Source organism: Thamnophis elegans, chromosome 14, assembly GCF_009769535.1.
Source record: "Thamnophis elegans isolate rThaEle1 chromosome 14, rThaEle1.pri, whole genome shotgun sequence".
NCBI lineage: Eukaryota > Metazoa > Chordata > Lepidosauria > Squamata > Colubridae > Thamnophis > Thamnophis elegans.
Genome location: NC_045554.1, coordinates 139,543 through 160,550, shown reverse-complemented (window position 1 = coordinate 160,550; position 21,008 = coordinate 139,543). Strand labels below are relative to the sequence as shown.

At 54.8% G+C, this 21,008-nt stretch overlaps 2 protein-coding genes across 6 annotated transcripts; one reads left to right on the top strand and one right to left on the bottom strand.

The window, feature by feature from the left end:
- Positions 1 to 59: 59 nt before the first annotated feature.
- On the top strand, positions 60 to 20,446 carry GTF3C1 (general transcription factor IIIC subunit 1). Of its 5 annotated transcripts, none has more exons than XM_032230462.1 (37): positions 60 to 301; positions 484 to 687; positions 1,344 to 1,517; positions 2,017 to 2,160; positions 2,559 to 2,655; positions 3,373 to 3,496; positions 3,821 to 3,979; positions 4,799 to 4,914; positions 5,051 to 5,393; positions 6,066 to 6,229; positions 6,545 to 6,687; positions 6,841 to 6,994; positions 7,713 to 7,816; positions 8,155 to 8,318; positions 8,672 to 8,926; positions 9,331 to 9,476; positions 9,711 to 9,808; positions 10,595 to 10,691; positions 11,504 to 11,681; positions 11,853 to 11,994; positions 12,298 to 12,433; positions 12,886 to 12,967; positions 13,362 to 13,550; positions 13,806 to 13,963; positions 14,078 to 14,220; positions 14,605 to 14,686; positions 15,210 to 15,322; positions 15,672 to 15,734; positions 16,069 to 16,162; positions 16,572 to 16,744; positions 16,935 to 17,219; positions 17,416 to 17,687; positions 17,869 to 18,143; positions 18,446 to 18,893; positions 19,196 to 19,235; positions 19,729 to 19,918; positions 20,210 to 20,446. In XM_032230462.1, the coding sequence occupies exons 1-37, from the start codon at positions 81 to 83 to the stop codon at positions 20,429 to 20,431; spliced, it is 6,192 nt and encodes a 2,063-aa protein (XP_032086353.1). In that variant the 5' UTR covers positions 60 to 80; the 3' UTR covers positions 20,432 to 20,446. The 5 variants fall into 5 exon arrangements, with proteins under 5 accessions (XP_032086353.1, XP_032086352.1, XP_032086351.1 ...); XM_032230461.1 differs by having other exon boundaries at positions 6,063 to 6,229; positions 6,548 to 6,687; XM_032230460.1 differs by having other exon boundaries at positions 6,063 to 6,229; positions 19,732 to 19,918.
- On the bottom strand, positions 20,411 to 21,005 carry POLR3K (RNA polymerase III subunit K). Its single transcript, XM_032230501.1, has 3 exons — positions 20,877 to 21,005; positions 20,700 to 20,787; positions 20,411 to 20,605 (listed from the first exon to the last, which is right to left on the bottom strand). Exons 1-3 carry the CDS (start codon positions 20,985 to 20,987, stop codon positions 20,478 to 20,480), a joined length of 327 nt encoding a protein of 108 aa, XP_032086392.1. The 5' UTR covers positions 20,988 to 21,005; the 3' UTR covers positions 20,411 to 20,477.
- Positions 21,006 to 21,008: the final 3 nt, after the last annotated feature.

Genomic DNA, 21,008 nt, shown 5'->3' with positions numbered 1-21,008 from the left:
GTGGTTACCGCGGCGGCCCGGACGTCGCGCGCCGAGGCGTCACTTCCTGCGCGCCGCCGCCCATTGGGCACCCGGCAGCCATGGAAGCGCTGTGGGTTGCGCTGGACGAGGTGGCCCTGGAGGGGCTGGACGGCGTCACCCCCGGCGCGCTCTGGGACCGGCTGGCGGGCCGCGTGCCGCCCTTCCCGCTGCCCCTGGAGCCGGGCGCCCGGCAGCTGCTGTGGGCCACGCTGGCTGCGCAGGCCGAGCTCCGCTTCCATCTGCTGCCCCAGCCGCGCCCGCCGCTGCACCTCTTCGACCGGTGAGGGCTGGCCTGGGCGCCGGCGGGGGACGCGGGCGGACGCCGCAGTGCCCGGAGATGGCTGCTTGGGCCGCGCTCAGCCGGGGGAACCTCCCGGTTTTACCTTTCCAACGCCCGGGAAGGGAGGGGGGAGAATTGCGGATCGTGGCAGTTTCGCCTAAAAGGTTTTTGCTCGTTTCCAGATATGAGGAAATCGATCTTGAGACGGGAATTCTGGAGACCAAGCGGGATCCCGTTCCGTTAAGCGACATTTACCCGGTACATATGATTTTGGACGAGGGCGTCCAGGGCTCCTGCCAGTATTTGAAAGAGAGGCTGGACATTACGGATATGATCAGGACGAAGGACATGCAGCCCTGTTGCACCTACGTGGAGGCTTATGAAAAGTGAGTAAGCTTTCATTGGTTCTGCCCTCTACTTTTTAATATCCGCGTGCACTTTATTTGCTTATCCTGTTTAGAAGTAAACCGAACCCTGATCAAGGAACGCCAAATAAGTAAAAATAAACAGCCCAACCAACAAATCGCCAAGACGATTTTCACCAACACTAAAAGGGAAGGGAAGCCACCACAAATGAGGACAAACTGCTCTCCCTGCTAGCACTAACACCTAGTTACCTAGTTTAGGTAATGAAACGTCTGTAAGAAAAGAACCAAGCTCAGAGGGCACCAAGGACCACATGTATCTCTGGAGGCAGCTTATTCCAAAGGGCAAGAATAAGCCAGACCCTGGGTGCCACCAAATTATATTTTTTAATTTACGGAACCTGAAGTGTACCCACTCACCTAGATTGAATGGGCACCTGAAGGTAAGTGATTCTTCAGATAGCCATGGAGGGCTGTAAAGGTGTGATCACCAGAAGAAAAATAACAATTGCCCATTAATGGGTGGGCTGTAGGAGGAATTGTCGTTGCATTGTCTGCTTGTGGCTGACATGGTCTATCTACAATTCAGGAGGCTGGCGACAATATTGCTGGAGCACAGAAAGTGCTGTCTTTTTTGGGGGGGGATTCTCAAAATGACTCTTCTTTTTGCTTTGCAGTTGGGGAGAGAGGCTGGTTATTGTTGCCTCCCAGGTATTGCGCCACAGGGCACTAATCGGTTGGGAAGGGGATCCAGACTTAAAGCTTCCTGACTTCTCCTACTGCATTTTGGAGCGATTAGGACGAGCTCGTTGGCAAGGAGAGCTCCAAAAAGACCTCAGTGTGGCTTTTAAGTAAGTTGTAAGTGTTGTCTTATTCTGGACTAGCTGTTGTTATAATGCCAGAAAGGAAGGTTCTATGCACAGATATTCCCACAGTTGTGGAGAGCTGCTTATCTCAGGGATTAAAGCTTAATTTGGTTTGCCACTGAAATATTTTGTAAGCTAATTATGACTGCAACTTCTCTGTTAGCCTGGAGGATGCCTCCCTTTGGAGGGAAGCATAAGATACTGCTATAACAATGGGAAAACATTATCCCCGGGAATTTCCTTACTCTGAGCCAAGCTTCAGTTTCATTGTAATCCAAAACCTTTGAGGCAAGGGACCGTAACCTTTCTTGGCTTAGCAATTATCACCTTACGATTTAGGCTATTTAAGAAATTCAGTTGATGCAGAAATGTAGGTTCTTATTTGCCTTCTTCCAGTTTTTGTTATAAAGGAGGGTTGTGGGGTTGGAGATAGCTGTTGTGCCATCTTTATGTTCCAAACATGATGAAGGCTTCTCTTTTATAGGGTGGATGCTGGAAAGCTTCACTATCATCGAAAAGTCCTGATTCAAAATGGGCTGATCTCAATGCAGTCCCACGTGATTAGATTGCCCTCGGGGATCCAACAGCACTCCATTCTTCTGCTTCTGAGCCGCTTTCACATTGACAGGTATGCGCTTTAGCAAGTTCACACTTGAGCTTTCAGTTGTGCTCCTCTCGGCTGTTGAGCATGTTTGAAAGCCCCAAATGTCACTACTCCCACTCTGTCTCTAATCTTCTTATCAGGTTTTATCATATTTGAATTGCTTTTTGGATCTGAGTTTCCTTTTCTTATGCATTTTGGAGATAGGGGACTAACTGATTGCCTAAGGGAGATACTTCAAGAAAGAGAAAGCCTCTTTCATGACATAAATTTCCTTCCTGGGGTCCCGAAGACCCCTTGGGGTAGTTAGCAGAGGGCCATGAGTCTTGGCAGCAGTCAGTTTTTGCAAGTTGTGTGTTTCCTTATGAGGGTAGACAAGACAGTGGCAACATAGCATTTGTTCATTGTTGCATCTTGGGTTTTAGGAGGAGCAAATATGATATTCTTATGGAGAAGCTCTCTGGCATGCTGAGCAGCCGGCCAGGTCAGATGGAAACACTGGGCAACATAAAGGAGGAATTGGTAAGGTTGAGAGCTTTTGAAATCAAAGATGTTGCATGTGAGTGCAGGATATCTATTGGCAGCATCTGCCCCTACAGTGGGCAGAATCTTCTGACCTGGCATCTGTTCTTCAAAGCATCCGAAGCATTAGAGATGTCTATCTTTAAGGCCACACAAATCCTGGGGATTTTCTGCAGCTGTAACAAAAGCTGAGGTGGAGGTTCAGTTATAGGATCTCCAAGAGTGCCCTTAGTTTATTTCTCCCTGCCCGAGATTCCGCACATGTTTCTGCTTTTCCCACTTTTTCCCACGTCTATCCTGTCGCCAAACCTTGGAAGTCATGGGTGGTGCGCCAAAGAATTCCCACCTCCATTTGTTAGGGTCTAAGCAGTTGTTGAATCCTTGCTGTTGCTAGGCCCTTGGTAGCCAACTCAAACTGAAAGCAAGATTCCCATCTTTAATACAAGTTAAGGAAAGAGTAAAAGATAAGGTTATAGGTATCCTAGCAGCTAGGTTCCTTTTATTTTACAACCCAGGGCATAAATTGGAGATATATCAAGAATGCAAAATAATATTAACTTTTCATTTACTTTGTCCCAAAATGCATGAATGTGGGAAAATTATAGTTTGAATGTGTCTTGGTTAACTGATACTGGGCAGGCGGGAAAACCTGGCTGATTGGGAAAAATACATATTTGCTGAAGAGTTCAATGCTCCTCTCCTCTGGCTGCCGTGCAGGGTGTCTGTGAAAAAACCTTTAAGCGCCTCTATCAGTACATGCTGAACGCCAACTTGGGCAAGATGGTCTCTGTTCCGCTGCGGGACATGTGTTCTGACGGGAGGCCTTTGAAGACAAAGAAGGGTAAGTGAGGGGAAAGTCATGGGGCTCCCTGGGAAAAAGGTGGAGCGGGGACCTGTGATTTTCCCGAGGACTTAAAGCAATTGCGGGGTTGGAAGAAATGCGTGGAGAGGAGCCTCTCCGTCCCCAGTTGCCTCTCTAGCATTGAAGAGGCTCCTCGGGGCCTCTGGGAGATGCTGAGACGGGAACAGGCGGGTGGGGCTGAAGCAGGGCTGCCAGGATGCTGGGCAGAATCAAATGGGGCTTCAATGCCGCGTCTTCAGTGCCCGGATCTATGCAGACTCTCTTCAGCCATTCCATAACCCTTTGGGGTTTATTCATTCTCAGGAACTCAAGTCATGGTCCGTTGTTTAAAGCTGGTGAAGGAATATCAGAAGAAGGTGGCTGACTTCCACGATGATGACGAAGAAGAAATGATTGCCAAAACTGTGCAGCCGGTGGACGTTGTGTATGAAAAGGACATGCTGGCACAAGCGTATGAGCTGAGTGGGTATCGTCTGGGTTGCTTTTTCTGTCTCTTTCAGCTGATGCCATTTCGGTTGCAGGGCAGAGAGAGAAAAGGGGGACAACTCGGTGCTCATGAAGCCTTGCTTAATGTTTCAGTGCAATTTGAATTTGGACTTTCAAAGTGGGACAGATTCTTGCTTATTTGTTGGGTCTGTAAGCCAGCCAATTCTTGGCAGTCCACAATGCAACTTCACAGTAGCCTAACACAAATAGCATGTTGAAGTTTTCTGCTTATCTAATAAGGCTCACGGACGTGTGGGGATCAGACTCATGACATGAGTTTGGCACTTCCTACATCTGGCCTTCTTAGGTTTCTGTTCTACCTCCTGAATGAGCCATTCTTTCTAGCTGAAATGTTTAACCCCAGACCCCAAATGGGATAGAGATTTTGGAACATGACTGCCCAGATCTCACGACTCTCACAGAGACCGTATGAGCAGGACTACCAGCCCACTCCCACTCTGGCTTTCTTCCGAGCTTCAAGGGCCAAACTTTCCTCTGTAGCATCAGTGAGGGTTTAAGGCCCGGCAGCCCACCTTCAGCAGAAGCAGGGCTGATGCTCCAAGAGGACATTCCTGGCCATGACCAAAGCCAAGTCTACCTTTGGTACCCCCCCCCCCCCTTGCAGGAAGAATTGGACCAGTAGCTAAAGGTGGGTCTGGCATGGCTGAGCTCTGGAACGTTGCTTCCTTTTTCTCCAGATGAGCTGAGTTGACATTACTTCAGTTCTTGCTAATGCTGGAGCTTGGTGCTCAGTGTTCTTCCAATTTCCTCATCCCCACTTCCTCTGCCTCACAGTTGAAAGCTGGGGGACCAAAGGTATTTCTCAGGCAGAACTTCGAGCTGCGATGAACGTGGGAAAGCTGGAAGCCCGGATGCTGTGTCGCTTGTTGGAGAGATATAAAGTGATCAAGGTAATACTCTAGGAGCCACTTTGTGGCCAGTCAGAACTGGGGGAAGGATTGTCATTGGCTTTGCCCTGTTTCCCAAAGGCATTTTGAGAGCTTTAAGGACAAGGCAGAGGTTACAGCCGTGCTCTTTTCTGTTTAGGGATTCATGGAGGACGAGGGCAGGCAACGGACAACCAAATACATTGCACGGATGTATGCAGAACAGAGCGACCTGAGCCAGCAGTTTGAACGGGAGAAGGCTCGGAGCGAGAAGCTGGCTCAGGCCAGCATGGCTTTTGCACACGATGACCCTTTGCCTGGAGAACGGCTCCCGCTGGCGGAGGAGGAGGAGGAGGAGGAGGAAGAGGAGGAGGAAAGGCAGGCAGTCCTCCTGGAACTGGAGAAGGAAGAGAAAGACAGAGCAAGGCGGAAGAAGGGCAGTGCACAGGCCCTGCCCGGCCTTGATTTCAAAGGAGGACGTGGCCAGTCAGCAAGGAGGAGAGGTACTGAGTGAGCTTTGCCTGTTGCCCAGGCAGAGGGCACCAGAAGCCTTTCATTCAGGCTCCCTTGGGCCGTCCCCGGCCACGTCTTACGCAAGGAACGCCTGTTGGGCTGTTCTTCATGCAACCAGCGCAAACCTTCCTCTGAGTTTGGATCACGGGGGGAATTGCCAGGCTCTGAAACGGGATATTAACTGAGATGAGCTCAGGAGAGAAACCTCTGAGCACTTTCTGGAAATTCGGAGTTGCTCAGAGCATTTTCTACTATTATGGCCAATACAAGATGGTAAATGTACCTAAGACTCCCCCCCCCCCACGCCCCCCCCCCCCAACAACACTGTGAGGTGGGATGCGAGAGAATGAGTGGCCGAAAATCACCCGGACACCTTTCCAGCCAAAGGGGAGCTTAAAGCTCCTGATTTTTTGGCCAATGCCTTCTCCGCTACCCCAGATCCACTGACTATATTAAAGTGGAAAGCTATTCACAGTGTTTAAGGGCAGGCTGTTTGCCCAATGCTTGTTTTCTTTGGATTCAGTTCCTGGCTCAGCGAAGAGGAGGCTTGGAGGGGGGCCCTCCCCTTCTCTTTCAGCAGCAAAGCTCTCTGGGAACTGCCTGAGGAAGCCTTTCACTCACAGGGGGCGGGGGGGGTGTGTGTGTCCTTCTTCCCAAAGCAGCTAAGAAGAAGAGGTCGTCTCTGCTCCCTCTGGAATACTTGGAAGGCCGGGATTCCGCTCTGGACTGGCTCCGGTCGGAAGCCAGCCGCTCCAGCTGTGCCCGTTTCAAAGCTGTCTCTGGGGATGCAGCTGTGGTTGAAGAAGTCCTGCCTGGAACCCTCAAAGTAAGAGTCCAAGAGTCCTCGCAGGCTGCGGATGGCAAAGCCGGGAATGCAGCTGCGGACGGGGCCAGGGTCTCCCTTCGGCCCAGGCTTAGACAGGCCCCCAAAGCGGCCTCCCCAGGCACAGGCAAGCTGAGCCCAGCGGACCGTGCCCCGCTCCAGGTTGGGGAGGGCTCTGGCCTGGGCTTGGGCCAGGCCGGCTGTCCTTGCTGCCTCTGGTGCTGTGGGGAGCTTTCTCGGGGGGCTCCTTTCCGGGGTCCTCTTGAAGATGGGGCCTCACCGGGCTTCCTTACAGACCGTTTTCTGACTCTGTCCTAGAAGAGCTGTGATGAAAAGAGAAGAGAGAAGAGCTCCCAGGCCCCCCCAGGGGAGCGATCCCATGAGACCTACCGCCTGCTGAAACGCAGGAACCTCATCATCGAGGCAGTCCGAAACCTGCGCTTGATCGAGAGTTTGTTTGTGTAAGTTGGAGTGGCAGAGCCCGCCAGTCAGGGCCAGGGGGCAGAAGAGCTTGGCAGAGGCGCCAGCCCTTTCAGGTCCTCCCAAGCCATCTGGAGAACAGTTGCTCCTTCTGCCACTGCAGAGCAGGCCCCTCAGTTGCTTCCTTCTTCCAGGCTTCAGAAAATGATCATGGATCAGGAGAAGCAGGAAGGGGTGGCCACCAGGTGCTGCAAGAAATCCATTGTTCGCTTGGTCCAGAAGCTCTCCCAGGAGGGCCTCCTGCGCCTCTTCCGCACTACCGTTATCCAGGACGGCATCAGCCGCAAGGTAGCCCTCCCTTCCCCGGGTAGGCGGAGCAAGAGAGCAAGGAAAACCCGGCCCTTCCCCTCAAGGGGTCACTTCTGCCCTTCCGGAGAAGTCTCGGAAGCGACACTCTTGCCAAGCGGCTGAACTCAAGGAAAGGAGGCCGGGTGTCCTGGGCTCAGCAAACATGGCAGTCCAGCCCCCGCCAGCTCCGGCAGAAGCTTTCTTCTCCAGGGCTCTGGATTTTTTTCTTTCCAGATAAGAAAGAGTTTGACTTTGGAATGAGGAAGCGGCCAACATGCCTTTTACAGGGCAGCCTGTCCTCCGCAGGGAGCCTGGCCAGCCGCACAGCCACGCACCCTTTGCAGCTTTCAGCCCCTCTTGCTGGAGCTGTGGGGCAAGTTGGAGGATTTGCTTCAGCAGGGCCTCCCCCCCCCTTGAAGGCTCTGTCCCAGCTGGAGAAGGGAAAGGCCAGGGGACTCTTTCATAAGGAGAGAGCCAGTTTGGTTAGTGGTTAAGTCACCGGGCTAGAAGGTGGGAGACCGTGAGTTCTAGTCCACCGTAGCCATGTAAGCCAGCTAGGTGTCTTTGGGCCCTTAGCCCAATCCACTTCACAGGGTGGTGGTTACGGGGAAAATAGGAGGAGGGAGTTACCCTGATAGGTTTGCTTCCTTGAGTTTTATAAAAATAATAAAGGTGATACGTGAATGAATGTGTTCCCTCTGGATTCTTTTCTTGACAGGTGGAATTTGTGGTTGATCCATCTGTGACCCCAGGTGACCCATTGGTGAAAAGTGCCATCGAGCAAGTGCGTTTCCGAATCTCCAATTCAAGTTCTGTGAACAGGCAAGTTCCAGAAGGCCTGGCGGACGAGGGTAACCGCTGCCCAGTGCTGGCTGGCAGGGGCGGGACCCTTCTGAGGCCCAGGAGGTTCGGAGAGTGCTCTTTCCCCCGCAGACGGGCCACCCTGCGTTTCGGTTGCAAATCTAACTTTCCTTGCAGAGATTCTGAGTGTCCTCCCTTCAAGAGCCCTTTGCCAGGCCAATTGGCCCTTCAGAATAGACGGGAATTAGCTGGCAAGAGCTGCCCTGGCCTTGCCGTTCCCTGACCATAGAGGAATTTCTGTCCAGGCAACCGATTTTTGAAGCCAATGTTTTGCTCCTCTTTTCCCCCCTAATTTCCAGGGTGAAAGTTCAGCAGGCCCCAATGTCTCCGGACCCAAAAGGGCAGGAGGAGTCTGGAGCTGAGACCCCCCTGAAGGAGAGGAAAGATTGTACTTTTTCTTGCCAAAGCGACATAGCTGGGGAGAAGATGTGCATTGCCAAATTCAACTACCATCCCGTGACAGGTAAGGGGGTGTTTTCTGCTCTGCCATGGTTTAGTGGAAGTGGATTGAGGGCTACAGTTTGAAACATCCCAGCAGGTGTTTGAGTCTGGATTTCTTAAGGGGAAATAGCCGAGGTGGCCCAGTGGTTAGGGTGCAGCACTGCAGGCCACTTCAGCTGACTGTTATCTGCAGTTCGGCTGTTCTAATCTCACCGGCTCAGGGTTGACTCAGCCTTCCATCCTTCCGAGGTGGGTGAAATGAGAACCCGGATTGTTGTTGGGGGCGATATGCTGACTCTGTAAACCGCTTAGAGAGGGCTGAAAGCCCTATGAAGCGGTATATAAGTCTTAACTGCTATTGCTATTGCTTCTCAGTGCCAGGCCTTGGTCGCTCCCTGGGTTTCCTACCCAAAATGCCGCGCTTAAAGATGACTCACCTCTTCCTCTGGCACTTGATCTACGGGCATCCTGCCAGCTCGCAGAGGAGGAGACCTGGCTGTGACCTGTTAGGAGAAGACACGGGCGGTGCCTCCTCCGGCTCTCCACTTGATGCGGCAGATGACAAGGGGTCTCTGCAAAGCCCAGAGGTTCCTGCCCAAGAAGGAGATCTGGAGCTTGGGGAGCAGAAGGGTAAAGACCCAGCTCAGAAGCAAGGCTTTGTGAAGTTTTCAGAACTCTCGGGAAACGTCTCCCAACCTATTCACAGTTTAGCTAAGGCAGCCCTCCCTGACAGAGCAGCATCCTCCTCCTGGCCTGCTCCGTTTCAGTAACAGAAGGACACGGTGGCCCCCATAACTTGTCCTCTCCCATTCCCTCTGGAGCCAGTTAGGCAACCAGGCCTATCGGAACTGCTGTCATGGTCAGCACAGCTTCCGGTGTCCGTCCGTCTGTCTGCAGCAGCCTATTTCAATAAAGGCAAGGGGAAAACGGGGACCTTCCGTTTCCGGAGGGGGTGGCTGAAGAGCAAACGTATCCTGAACATTCCCTGGGTGAACATCCACGGAGCCCTGCACCACTTCCCTTTTCCCTTGCAGTGTATGTGGATGAGGCCTCCTGGAAGCGTCACGTCCCTCCTCTGCCAGTCCACCGGGAGTTTGGACACGGCTGGGCACTAGTTAGTGACCTCCTCCTCTGTCTGCCTTTGTCCATCTTTGTCCAGATAGTGCAAGTCAGCTATAAGGTGAGAGGCTTCAAGCGCAGAACTCTTCAGGGGTGAATGCACTTGGCACGGGGCCTTTTCTGGGAGGGCAGAGCGGGGGACTAGTGGGCCTTCAGAGTCCTCGCCAGCTCCCGCGTCGGAGGCTGGAGTCGGTCTCCTCGCTGATGAATCCCCGTGCTTAGCTCTCAGCTGCAGGATGAAATGGATGGGGGCCTGGCTGCCAACCTTGCGTTCTGCTGTATGAAATTAATATAGGTAGAGAACCTGGAAGATTACCTGATGGACTCTCTGAGGAAACATACACTCATCAGGAACCTTCCCAGATCGGTTCGGCAGCAGCTCGTTTACAAGCGGTGGGTTCTGATTCATTGGGGCTGTTCCAGGAGAGGGGGGAGGGTGCCACTGTTCAAAGCGAGGCTCTCCTGGCACTGCCGGGTTCTAGTCCAGTGTAGAATTTTGGCAAGGGTAGCTCACCAATAGGACTTGCCCTAAAATGTCCCCAGGCACAAAAATGTCCTTATCTTTGATGGGGTTTTGGTGGTCGCAGAATGGAATGTTACGTTACCAGTACTTACCCTTTGACCAGCTTGATCGATTAACTGGTTGGTTGATTATGTGCCATCAAGTCAATGTTGTGGGCTGAATGACCACAGATGTTCTGTATGAAGATCTCTCCTTCAGACTTCCAATTGCGCCCCCATCGCCACCGTAGCTGCTAGTTGTCGTCGCGTTCTCTTTCCGTCCACCTTTCCTAGCACTAGAGCCCCCTCCAGAGTTCTGGGTCTTTACGTGACGCTGTGCAGAGCAGGTTAACTTGAGCCTGGCCGTTTGGGCCTCAAGGAAGACCTCTGTGGGTAGAGGGTTTCTGCGCTGCTGATTCCCAGAGCACTCTCCTACCATCAGCTTCGTTCATGTGGAAATTCATCAAGCAGAAGAGGCTGCCACATATTGGGTCATATATATTGCATGTTCAACCCTTTATTTGGATTTGAACTTAGACCCTGCACTTTGATAACTATATGGTGTGTTCAGCAGCTTTTAGAATTGCCTTTGATTTGAGTCAACAATAGATACATTCGGCTGCTTTCTTACAATTGACAAGCAGTCCAATAATTTTCAACTGCAATTTATCCCTACAGGAGGTATATCTTTTCAGTAATGGAAAGCCTACAGCGGTTGTGCTATATGGGATTGCTGCAGTTTGGCCCCACAGAGAAATTTCAAGAAAAAGATCAGGTAATGTGTGTTGTTGTTTCTGTAGTTTTTTCTGAATGCTCTGCTGTATTACTTAAATTAATGCAAGAGAAACGGTGTTCTTCGGGGGGGAAAGGGTTTCCCACAAAAACAAGGGTGTCCTGTTCTAAGTTGAAGACTTGAGCGCTGATTGTGATAGACCCCAGTCGGAAAGAGGTTCTCTTCATCAGATGCACAAAATAGGAGATTCTAAGGAGGATTCTGACTACAACTGAAATGTGTTCTGAATAATTAAGCAGGAGCTGCTGTTGGCATCATCAGCAGTTTATGCTTCATGAGGGTAATTGATTTATGAAATGCCATCAAGTTGGCATTGCCTTTTAGGAACCGTGTGGATAGGATCCTCCCCCAGCATGCATCTTCAGGGCCCCCAACGGTTCGCCTGTTGCTCCTGCTGCGAATGAGTCCATCCCTCTTGCTGCTGCTGCTGCTGCTGCTGCTGCTGGCCATTCTCTTCTCCTTCCTTCCTTCCCCCTCACACAGCGTTACGAACCTCTCGGGAGAACTAGGCCTTTGGATAATGCGCACAGGGCAAAATAGGGCAGCTTGGGCTTAGTCATTCAAGGTGAACGAACCTTTGTCGTATATAGGAAACGATGCTCCAACCTCAAATGAAAGTGGGGCTTTCCAAGAAGCAGGTCGAAAGGGAAGAGCTGGAGTGACGAGGCGCCTTTGCTTATTTTACCGGGATTCCTGGTCTGCCCCTTTTCTGTTGCCTGAATCTAGAAATCTGCACCTTTGCATCCGTCCTGACTGGAAGGGGCTCCGGTCTGAGCATTTCCAATCTCACGCAGGTGTTTGTGTACTTGAAGAAAAAAGCGGTGATTGTGGACACCACCATCTGTGAACCCCATTACAACCTGGCTAAAAGCAGCCGCCCCTTTGACAAGCGCCGTTACACCCTGGGTACTCTCCAGGATGTGGAGAACTTCTGGTTTGACCTGCAGTGCGTCTGCCTCAACACACCCCTCGGTATGATGACGGCAGCCGGCCCCAGCCCCGCTTGCAAGGTGGATGGCTGGCCATCCTGCTCCTCTCCTTCCCTGGCCTCTGGCTCTCCCTCTGTTCCCCCGCTGCCACTGGGTCGGTTTGCGTCTGGCTGCTGGCTCCACCTCTGCTGATGGCATCTCTTGGTCGCTTCAGGGATTATTCGCCAGCCCCGGGCGAAAAGGAGTGGCGCCCCAGCTGGGGAGGCCGAGGCGCTCTCAGACGTAGCCCTGGAGCAAGAATCAGCAGCCCACAAGCACAACCTGGAGCGCAAGTGTGCCATGCTGGTGTACACGACGTATGTCTCTCCTGCTGGGAAGGTTTGGCGGAAGGACTCAGCCTTCCTTTGCCTGGAGGTGGGGGGGTGCGGAAGCAGGCTCTACGCCCTCTCTGTCTCTCTGAGGAGCGAGGTGCTTCCCCCCCCCAGTCGAGTGACAGCTTACCCTTTCCGTTCTGCTAACGGGGGTGGGGTGGGTGGGTGTCCTGGTAGAAACGTGGCTTGGTTCTTGGGAGGGGGCAGGCAAAGGACCCCAGATTGGATGGAGGATGAGTGTGTGGCCCTCGGAATCGGGAGTTGCTCACCTGGCCGTTTCCCTCCCAGAGGATGCCGAGAGGTGGAGGACGAGGGCTCCGTCCCGGGGGATGGGCTCGGGGCAGGCGGTCTGGACTCCAGCTTTTACAGCCACTTGAAACGCAACTGGATCTGGACAAGCTACATCATTAATAAGACTAGGAAGGTGAGGCTTTTGCACACAGCTGTCATTTTTCTCTGCCCTGCTTTACTACGTGGCTAGTAGACTTTCGGGAATGGCAGCGACCCTTTTTTCTGATAAATGTTTGGAAATCTCTTTAATTGCCCCAATTCTGACTGGTGCAGGTAGAAGGCAGGTTATCTGGATCCTTTCCCTTGGTGAAGGAGGCCAGGCACCAAACAACACACACCCCTCCCTTCAAGTGCTTTGCAGGCACCTGGGGGCAGAGCACCCTCTTGGTCCTGCTAGACTTCCCAGCTGTGGGAGAGGGCTGGCAGTGGGGGGGATCCTGTCTCATTGGGGGAAGGGAGAAGCTAGAGGAGGAGGAGGAGGGGAAACCCTCCTCATTCAATGAGTAGCTTTTCCTCTTCAACAGCCTTTGCTCTCTTCTCCTCCTCCTCCCACTGACTCCCTCTCTCCCCATCCTTCCCCACCAGGAAAATGCCGTTTCTGAAGCTGGGCACATGGTCAGACTGCAGACCTTCCTGCCCAAGCGCTCCCTGCCATTTGGCCCTGCAGGTGAGGGGACAGGACGGGTGTCGTGAATGCAAGAGCTACACGGATGCTAAGCACCTGGAGGGCGGTTTAGGAAGGGCTTCCTATGATGCCTCAGCTGCAGAATAGAGCAGCAGAAGCTGATCTCAGGATGGGTTTTACGCTACAAGGAGATCACGGGACTTCCTGCTAAACATGAAAGGATTCAGTGACCAAATCCTCCGCCCATTTTGATTTGGGCTGCCTCTGTCGGATGCCAGGTCCGTCTGTTCCTGTGGCAATCGGGGGGTGGAGAGAGGTTGTTGTGAGTGTCTCTTCCACCTTCCAGTTCCTCATTGGAAGGACTTCCCGGCCAGCAGAAGGCAGCCAGGATGCTTCCATCCTGCACGCTTCCCTCCTGTCCCCCTTGTCCCCTCAGGTGCCCCCAGTGCTCTTTGGAAAGAGAGCCTGTTCACTTCGGAGCCTGCTCTGCAGAGAGAAGACCTGGCCGTTGAGAAAGAGGCCAACCTGAACAGGAGCCAGCGGGTGAGGGGGGGGAAGAGCCAGAAGAGGAAGCGGCTGAAGAAGGACCCGGTGAGGAAGGCAAAGAAGAGGAGGAGAAAGAGAGGTAAGGCAGCAGCAGCAGCAGCCGGAGGCCCTTGCTGCAGAGCTGCTTTGAGGGCACGGAGGACCTTGGCACAGGGGAGCCGCTTGGCGTGTTCTTGTGGGGGTTGGCCTTTCTCTTCAGTTTGCCCTTTCTTTGGATTTCATTATCCATGGCTGGAAATCGATGGAATGCCCCGCTAGGACAGGTCTGGGCAGCGTGCAGTTGAAAGCAATGGGAGGCTCTGGCGGATTGAGCTTTCCCTCCGTCTCTGCTCAGACGAAACTCCGGAGGCAAAGGACCGGAAGCCACGCTACCACGATGAGGTGGACCGGAGGGCTCTGCAGAGGATGACCCGCCTGCGTGTGATGTGGACCGTGCAGGAGGACAGCCTGCTGATGCTCTGCCGCATTGCAAGCAACATTCTGAATGCCAAGGTACCGGCTGGCATCCGCCAGGGGAGGCCCAGCCACTGCCGGCCCCTGCTGCCGCGCGCTGGGAGGGAGTAGAGGCGGAACTCCGAGGTTGAGCTGCTCTCTTGCGTCCGGCAGGTGAAGGGGCCCTTCGTCCCCTGGCAGGTGGTCCGAGACATCATGCACAGCAGCTTCGAGGAATCACTAGACAAGACTTCTCACTCCGTTGGGCGGAGGGCCCGCTACATCGTCAAAAACCCCCAGACCTACCTCAACTACAAGTGAGCCTTGACTCCAAGCAGCTCTGACCTGAAATGCTATGCCCTTGTGGAGGGGGTGGGTGGGGGGGATTCTGAACTCCCCTGGGCTGCTTCTCGCTCCCTCGGGGCTCTGATCTCCAGCAAACCACTTGCCTGGTCTCCGAGTGAGCCCTGGCTCCTGTCCCTGCCTGGCATCTGCAGAGATCTTCCCCGTCTGCTCAGAGTGGGACCTTGGCTGCCGTGGGGGGGGAGCCGGGATGGAGCCCAGCGCTGCGGCCTGTCCGTCCAGGGTGTGTGGAAGAGGGAGGGAGGGAGGGAGGGAGGGAGGGGGTGCCTTCCCCAGAAGGACAGGGCGGCCCAGGAGGAAGTGGCTCCTCAGGTTGGGCCCCCTGCCTCCTTTCGCAGAGTTTGCCTTGCTGAAGTCTACCAAGACAAAGCCCTGATCGAGGACTTCATGAACAGGAAGAGCGACTATCAGGACGCCAAGGTGAGAAACGGTGGTGGGGGAGGAGTTTGTCCTCCTGGACTCTTTCCTCGGTGGGTCTCAACACCAGGAACCAAGCAGGAGCCATGAGAAAGAAGGTGGGGGGGGGAGGAGGGAGGCAACCCCCACCCCTGGCCTGCTCCCTCCCTCCCTTCCGGCAGCCCCCGGACTTCTTCAGGTCCAGACCCGGCATGTTCCCATCTGCAGCCAAGACGCCGAGCTCTCAAAAGGCGCATTCCCACAGACTCTGCCCCCGTTTTCAGCTCTGCTGAAGCTGCTCCCGGGGGTGTCAGTGCTCTTGAGACAGAGGGGGGGGGGAAAGGGGGGGGGAACAAGCACTGGTTGCCTGACCTGTTTAAAATCTTCTGGGACCTTCGTTGTCTCCAACCTGGGATTCCTAGGCAGCCCAGCGCAACAGCCGGTTCTCTCTCCTCTGTTGCAAGAGTGAGGAGAGGAAGGGGCTTCCAAGGGTCCCTTCCCAGAGCTGCATGTTCCTGAGGGGGGATTTCTGGTGTTCTTGTGAAAGGTTTGTGCTGAAGAGTTCAAGGACTTTGTTGAGAGGCTGAAGGAGAAGTTCAGCTCCACGCTGGGGATTCCCAGGGCCGCCATTCCGGACACCTTGCAGGACCTTTTCATCAGGTGGGTGGCAACCTTTGCCAAGCCTGCCCGTTTTTAGGGCTCTCCGTGGCCGGGGGGCAGCTTTTCATCCCCTTGTTGCTTTCTCTTTCCCAGGCCGCCTCTTGGTTCAAGGGGAGCTTCACTAGGCGGCCCAGGGGAGAACGTGCTGTGCCGTTGGGCAGCTGGGGGTGGGGGTGTCTGTCCCAGGGAGCTGGGGTCTTTTTCAGTCTGGCTGCAGAGGCATAGCTTCGTCTAGACCCCCGGCAGCCCCTCCGCCGCTGGCTCAGGATCAGGGCCCAGCATTTCTCAGGCCAGGCCCCCTTTGGCCTCCAGCCTGATGAGAGTTGGCTTCCTGCTGGCCTTTCCGCAGGTTCCGGGTTCTGGCTATTGGAAATGAAAGTAGCTGTGGCAGAAAAGAAGATGAACTGTGCAGGTGAGGCAGCTGGTTCCCCCTCTGCTTGCAGAGCTCCTTCCTTCCTCAGGGAAGACGGAAACCCTGCCCAACACCCGGCCCCCATGAAGAGGGGCTTCCTGCCTGTCTCCCTGGTTGAGAGGCGCAGCCACAGGAAAGGTCATGGAAACCCAGACAGAGCGGATCGGCTTCGGCTGGTGGGCAGGCAAGCCAAGATGGCAGGGCTAAGGCTCTCCCCTTCAGAGAGCCCTGCGGGGCCCCTGCTGAGCCTGCCGGCTTCTGCCTTCGGGGCCACAGGGATGCTGAACTGAGACCCCAGAGGCTGAAGCTGTGGCTTCCCTCCTCTTCCTCTTAGCGTGGCTGACATCCACTTTCTGGTGCTGCAGAACCTGATTCAAAGCACGCTGGCTCTCTCCAACAACCAGATGAAATCCTTCCAGTCCTTCCAGGTGAGAGGAACAGGCCGGACGTTACGGGGCTGGGAAGGGCCGTTCTGCCAAGGGTACCAAGAAGTGGTGTGGGAGAGAGAAACCGGATTTGCTCTGCAGCAGAGAATGATTTTGGCCGCTCTGCCAAGGTCGCTATTCCGACCCATCCCGGAAGCGCACCTACCGGTCAGCACTACTTCAGCCTCCCTCTGTGACACTGGATCTACTAGGGGTGGCCCTGACTCTGCAGAGGGACCGGGGCCTCGAGTCAGGGCTTCGGGTGAAGGTCTTGACCAGGCTCCCCCTCCTGCCCACGGCTAGACATACAAGGTGGTTGTGGTGAAGGTCGCCTGGGGAAGGGGTGGCTCCCCCCATCAGGGGAGTCGGGGGCCATGCAGTAGGGCACTGAAAGGGGCCTTTCTTTCGGCAGACCTTCCGCCTCTACCGGGACTATCAGGACGATATCCTGGTGAAAGCTTTCTTGGATTGTCAGAAGAGGAGCTTGGTGAATCGCCGCCGGGGTAATCACAGCCTGGGCCCCAAGAAAAGTCGGGCACTGCCCTTCGTGCCCATGTCTTACCAACTCTCTCAGAGCTACTACAGGTGGGTGCCTTGCCTCTCCTTCCATCCTGAGCTGGCAGGGCTGAACATGAAGGATGTGTAGCCAGCCGAGTGGGAAGCGTTTTTCCCCGGGGGGCTCCGGCCAAAAGCTCCTCTTGTCCAGACATTGGGGAGCCCCTGGTCTGTCTTGCAAGTCCTGCCTGATCAGTCCCTTCTTTCCCGTTTTCCCCAGAGTGTTCACCTGGCGCTTTCCCAGCACCCTTTGCAGTGAATCTTACCAGTTTCTCTTAAAGCTCAAAGAAGCCGGGAAAGAGGATGCCGTTTCCAGCTTTTCCTTTAAGGAGCAAGACAGCCTCCCTGGGGCCGAGATGGTGACGTTTCCTTTAGATGGGCCGGGAGGCTACTGCTCTGCTCTGCTGGCCCTCTTCTCTCTCGGCCTGGTTTCTGTAGACGTTGCAATCCCAGAGCAGATTGTCGTGGTTGACAGCACCATGGTGGAGAATGAAGTCATCAAGAGGTAGGAAGCCACGGTGCCTTCAGTCAGATTTGGTTCCAATCAATAATGTTTTACTGAACTGAATTTCCCAGACCTTCGATTGGGTCTTTCTCTCGGAAGGTCGGCTGGCTGCAATCTTCCGTTTGCTGAGCCAAACATAAGACAAGCCTTCTTACTCCAGCCCTGCTGAGATTTCACTCCTCCCTGCCTCTTGTAGCCTAGGGAAAGACGGGCTGGAGGAGGAGGAAGACGAGGAGGAGGAGGAGGAGGAGGAGGAGGATGTGGAGGAGAATCAAGCCAACAAGCGCCAGATTGAGGTGAAGGCCCGGCAGGCTTCACGTACCAACTACCTGCTCATGAGAGGCTATTGTGCCCCAGGGATCATCAACACCCGGAATTTGAGTCCCACAGACAACATTGTGGTCGATTCCTGTCAGGTGAAAGTCAGGCTGAGAGCAACACCTGCCCAAAACGGCCTCTTGGCTGAAGGTCAGTCTCCTGGGGAGAGGCGTTCTTGGATAGGTGGTGGCCCCACAATAGTTTCCCCCTGTCCCATTTCAGAAGCAGCCATCATTGTGGTGGCCCCTGCGTTCCCTTGCCCAGGCCTGGGGAGCAGACGTCTGGCTCTGTGCTTCCTGTCGTCTGAAGAACTTCTGTTTTCTGCCCGCAGACCCACCCGACCTGGAGAACATGCCGGTTGGAGCCTCTTGCCTCCCCAGCTCCTTCACCAAATGTCTCAGGGTCCCAGAAGAGGGTGACCCGAAACTTCAGTTGCTGGATCATTACAATCACAGCCCTGGAGACGCTGCTGCGGCCCTTGAAATCTTCTCTGCTATAGAGGCCACTTCACACTTTGGGGTGGACCAGGTGAATCTTGCCAGGCAGTTCCAGCATTACGAAGAAGCCGTTCTTGGGCGCTCCGGCTTCTTGCAGAAATATCTTCAGGTTGGTATGTGCGAGTGAGAGCTCCTATGCAGCCTCCTAACCGAAGTCCTGGAGCACTGCGGTGCTCTATGAATCCCCTCCTCGCCCCTTCTGGTTCTTAACTGTGCCGGCTGGGGTAGGATGGATGTGGTCCCATTGTTTGATGGCTGTTCTGGATACGTGGATGTTGGTTTCTTGTACATTTTATCATTACATTTTATTAGTCAGGCAGCCTCTAAATCTAATGAAATAAGCGAATGCTTCAGCTGAGCGTTTCCTCATCCTTTGTGGGTCACAATGCCCCTCCCTCTCCCCCCATTTAGGATCTCCTGGATTTGGAGCAGGTGTTGGAAGTAGGTGGGAAAAGTACTCGGCTGGTGGCAAAGAGATTTGCAAGTCCATGGCTGTTGCATTCTGGGGGCCTCAAGGACGTCAGCCAGAGTCTGCCAGGCCAAGAGCCGCGCCCAAAGAGGGACCGTGCTGAGCAGGAAGGAGAGGCCGCCGCCTGTGCCGCAGCGGCACAAGAAGACGAACCAGGCAGGAAAAGGCCGAGAGGAGAGGAGGGGGGGCTTCCAGAAACAAGGGCTTTCTCCTCAGACTCCTCCTCGGAGGGAGCCAGGACTGCCATGCAGAAGTGCAGGATGGGCATCCCCTCCTGTAGGCAAACAGCCGGGGCCCTCCCTGGCAGAGAAGCCTTGGATGGGGGAATGTCCAGCCAAGAGCCCCAGCAGGATTCCTCCTCATGCCAAGAGAATAAGGAAGCTCTCAGCGGTAAGCTTGAAGCCCCCCTCAACTGTACGGAGACCCTCCAGAAAGGAAACAAGAATTGCTGGGAGGGGCTTACATTTTCCACCCGGTGGGGAGGGGGGAGGCAGGCCCTCTCTCCCAGAGACAAGAAAACCTCATTGGTGGACCCCATCTCGATGCTGTTCCCCTTCAACACTAAATGGAACATAGGACCCTCCCTGGTCAGCTCAAACTTGTTCAGTAGCAACTCTGATGGTCACACTAATTATTTGGTAGAAATAAGATGGGTGTTTGTGTGTCTTACCATCTTTCTTGCTCTTCCCTAGGATGTGCGACAGGACAGCCTCTTCAGGCTGAGACAAGACGGTAAGCATGCAGATAAATTGCACTTTGTAGCTATTGTGTTTGTTGTGCAATTGGGAAACAGCAAGGATAGCCTGAAAGTAAGAAGTGCTTTTATTCCAGTCGCACGTCTGTATGCACATTAAGGTCTGGAATTCCCAAGGCTGAGCTGTAATCTTTGGAACTCCAGCAGGAGCTTCTATTTCTCGCTTAGTTTTATGCAGACCAAGCTCTGTATGAAATAGCTTCCTCTGGATTAATTTCCAGGATTTTATGACAGGCGTTCTGTGCAGATATGGTAAAGAGGGCAAAGCAGAGGTGGTTCGTGGCTTCCCACATGCCACAGAACCTCTAATTTGATGCAGAGATGGGGGTGGACTTAGAGGTAGGACCGACGGGACATAGAACAGAACGGCAATGTCGCACTGCAATTACTGGAAGCATCTTCGCAAACATTTCCCGATACCAGGAGAGGAGGGGCTATTTGCACCCGCAGTGAATGGCTCGTTTTCCTAAGCAGGGAGAGCATCTGCTTTGTGGGGCGACCTTGGCGCATTGTGGACGGCAGTCTGAACAAACCGGTCTGCAAAGGGATCATGGAAGGGGTGCTCGGCCACATTATGACAAAACCTGGCATCACAGAAGCAGCCCTGCAGCACCACTACCTGGGTGTCCTGCAGCCCGTGGCTCTCCTGGAGATCCTACAGGTGGGTGCGCTTGGGGAGGAACGCACATCTGCTCAGATCCAGAAGGGCGAAGAGATTTGGGGTCTGGCATGGGCCCCGCCCAAAACCAGCTTCCCGGTCTGGGGCAACCCTTTTTCTGAGCCCCCGAATGCCAGAAAAGACTGGATCTTCCCCAGAAGCTGATGGCCTCCTCCTCCTCCTCCTCCGTCTCTCATATCCCAGTAGAGGTGGAGCTGAGCTATGGGGCAGTTCCTAACCGGAGTGACCCCCCCCCCTCCCTCCCTCCCTGACTCTTCCCCTTTCTCCCTGCAGGCTCTGGAGTCTCTGGGCTGCATCCGGAAATTCCACTTCCAAAGGCCCGGCGCGGCCTCGCTCTTCTCCCAGCCTGCCCGAGAAGAAGTGGTCCCCGGCGGCAAGCTGAGCGACGCCCCGGCCGCCTTCTACGAGCCGACCCTGGACTGCACCCTGAAAATGGGCCGGGTCTTCCCCTACGAAGTAAACTGGAACAAGTGGGGCGCCGCTGCGGGCCAATAAAGTCGCTTTATTGAAGCCCCTCCGTCTCCCTCCTTCCTCCGGCCGCTCAGTCGCGCCAGCGGTGGCCGCAGGGGGCGCTGCAGCACTTGTAGAAGGTGGTCATGGGCTCGTCGGCCGAGCGCGTCTGCAGCTGCATGAAGTAGGCGCGCGGGTGGCCGCACTTGGGGCAGGGCTCTGCGGGGGGGGGGGAGAGAGGGGGGAGGAGTCAGCCGAGGGGAGGGGCGTCCGACCCACCTGCCCCGCCCGCGCGCCCGCCCCGCCCGCGCACCTGCGGTGGAGTCCACGTTCTCCCAGGCGGCGGCCCCGCCCAGCACGTCGTCCACTTCCTTCAGCTTCGGGTAGCGCCGGCTGGTCACCTGGCAACGCGGGGAGGGGGTGAGCGGGGGCAAGGGAGCGGCGGCCCGCGGGGGCAAGGGAGCCCCCCCCGGCCCGCCCGGAGACCCACCTTGCGCGTGACGTTGCGCACGTAGGGGCAGGTGGTGCAAGCGAAGCGGTGGCAGCGGGCGCCCTCCTCGGCCACCAGCACGTTCCCGCAGGCCGGGCAGAAAAGCAGCATCGCGGCGCGCCTCCAACGTCC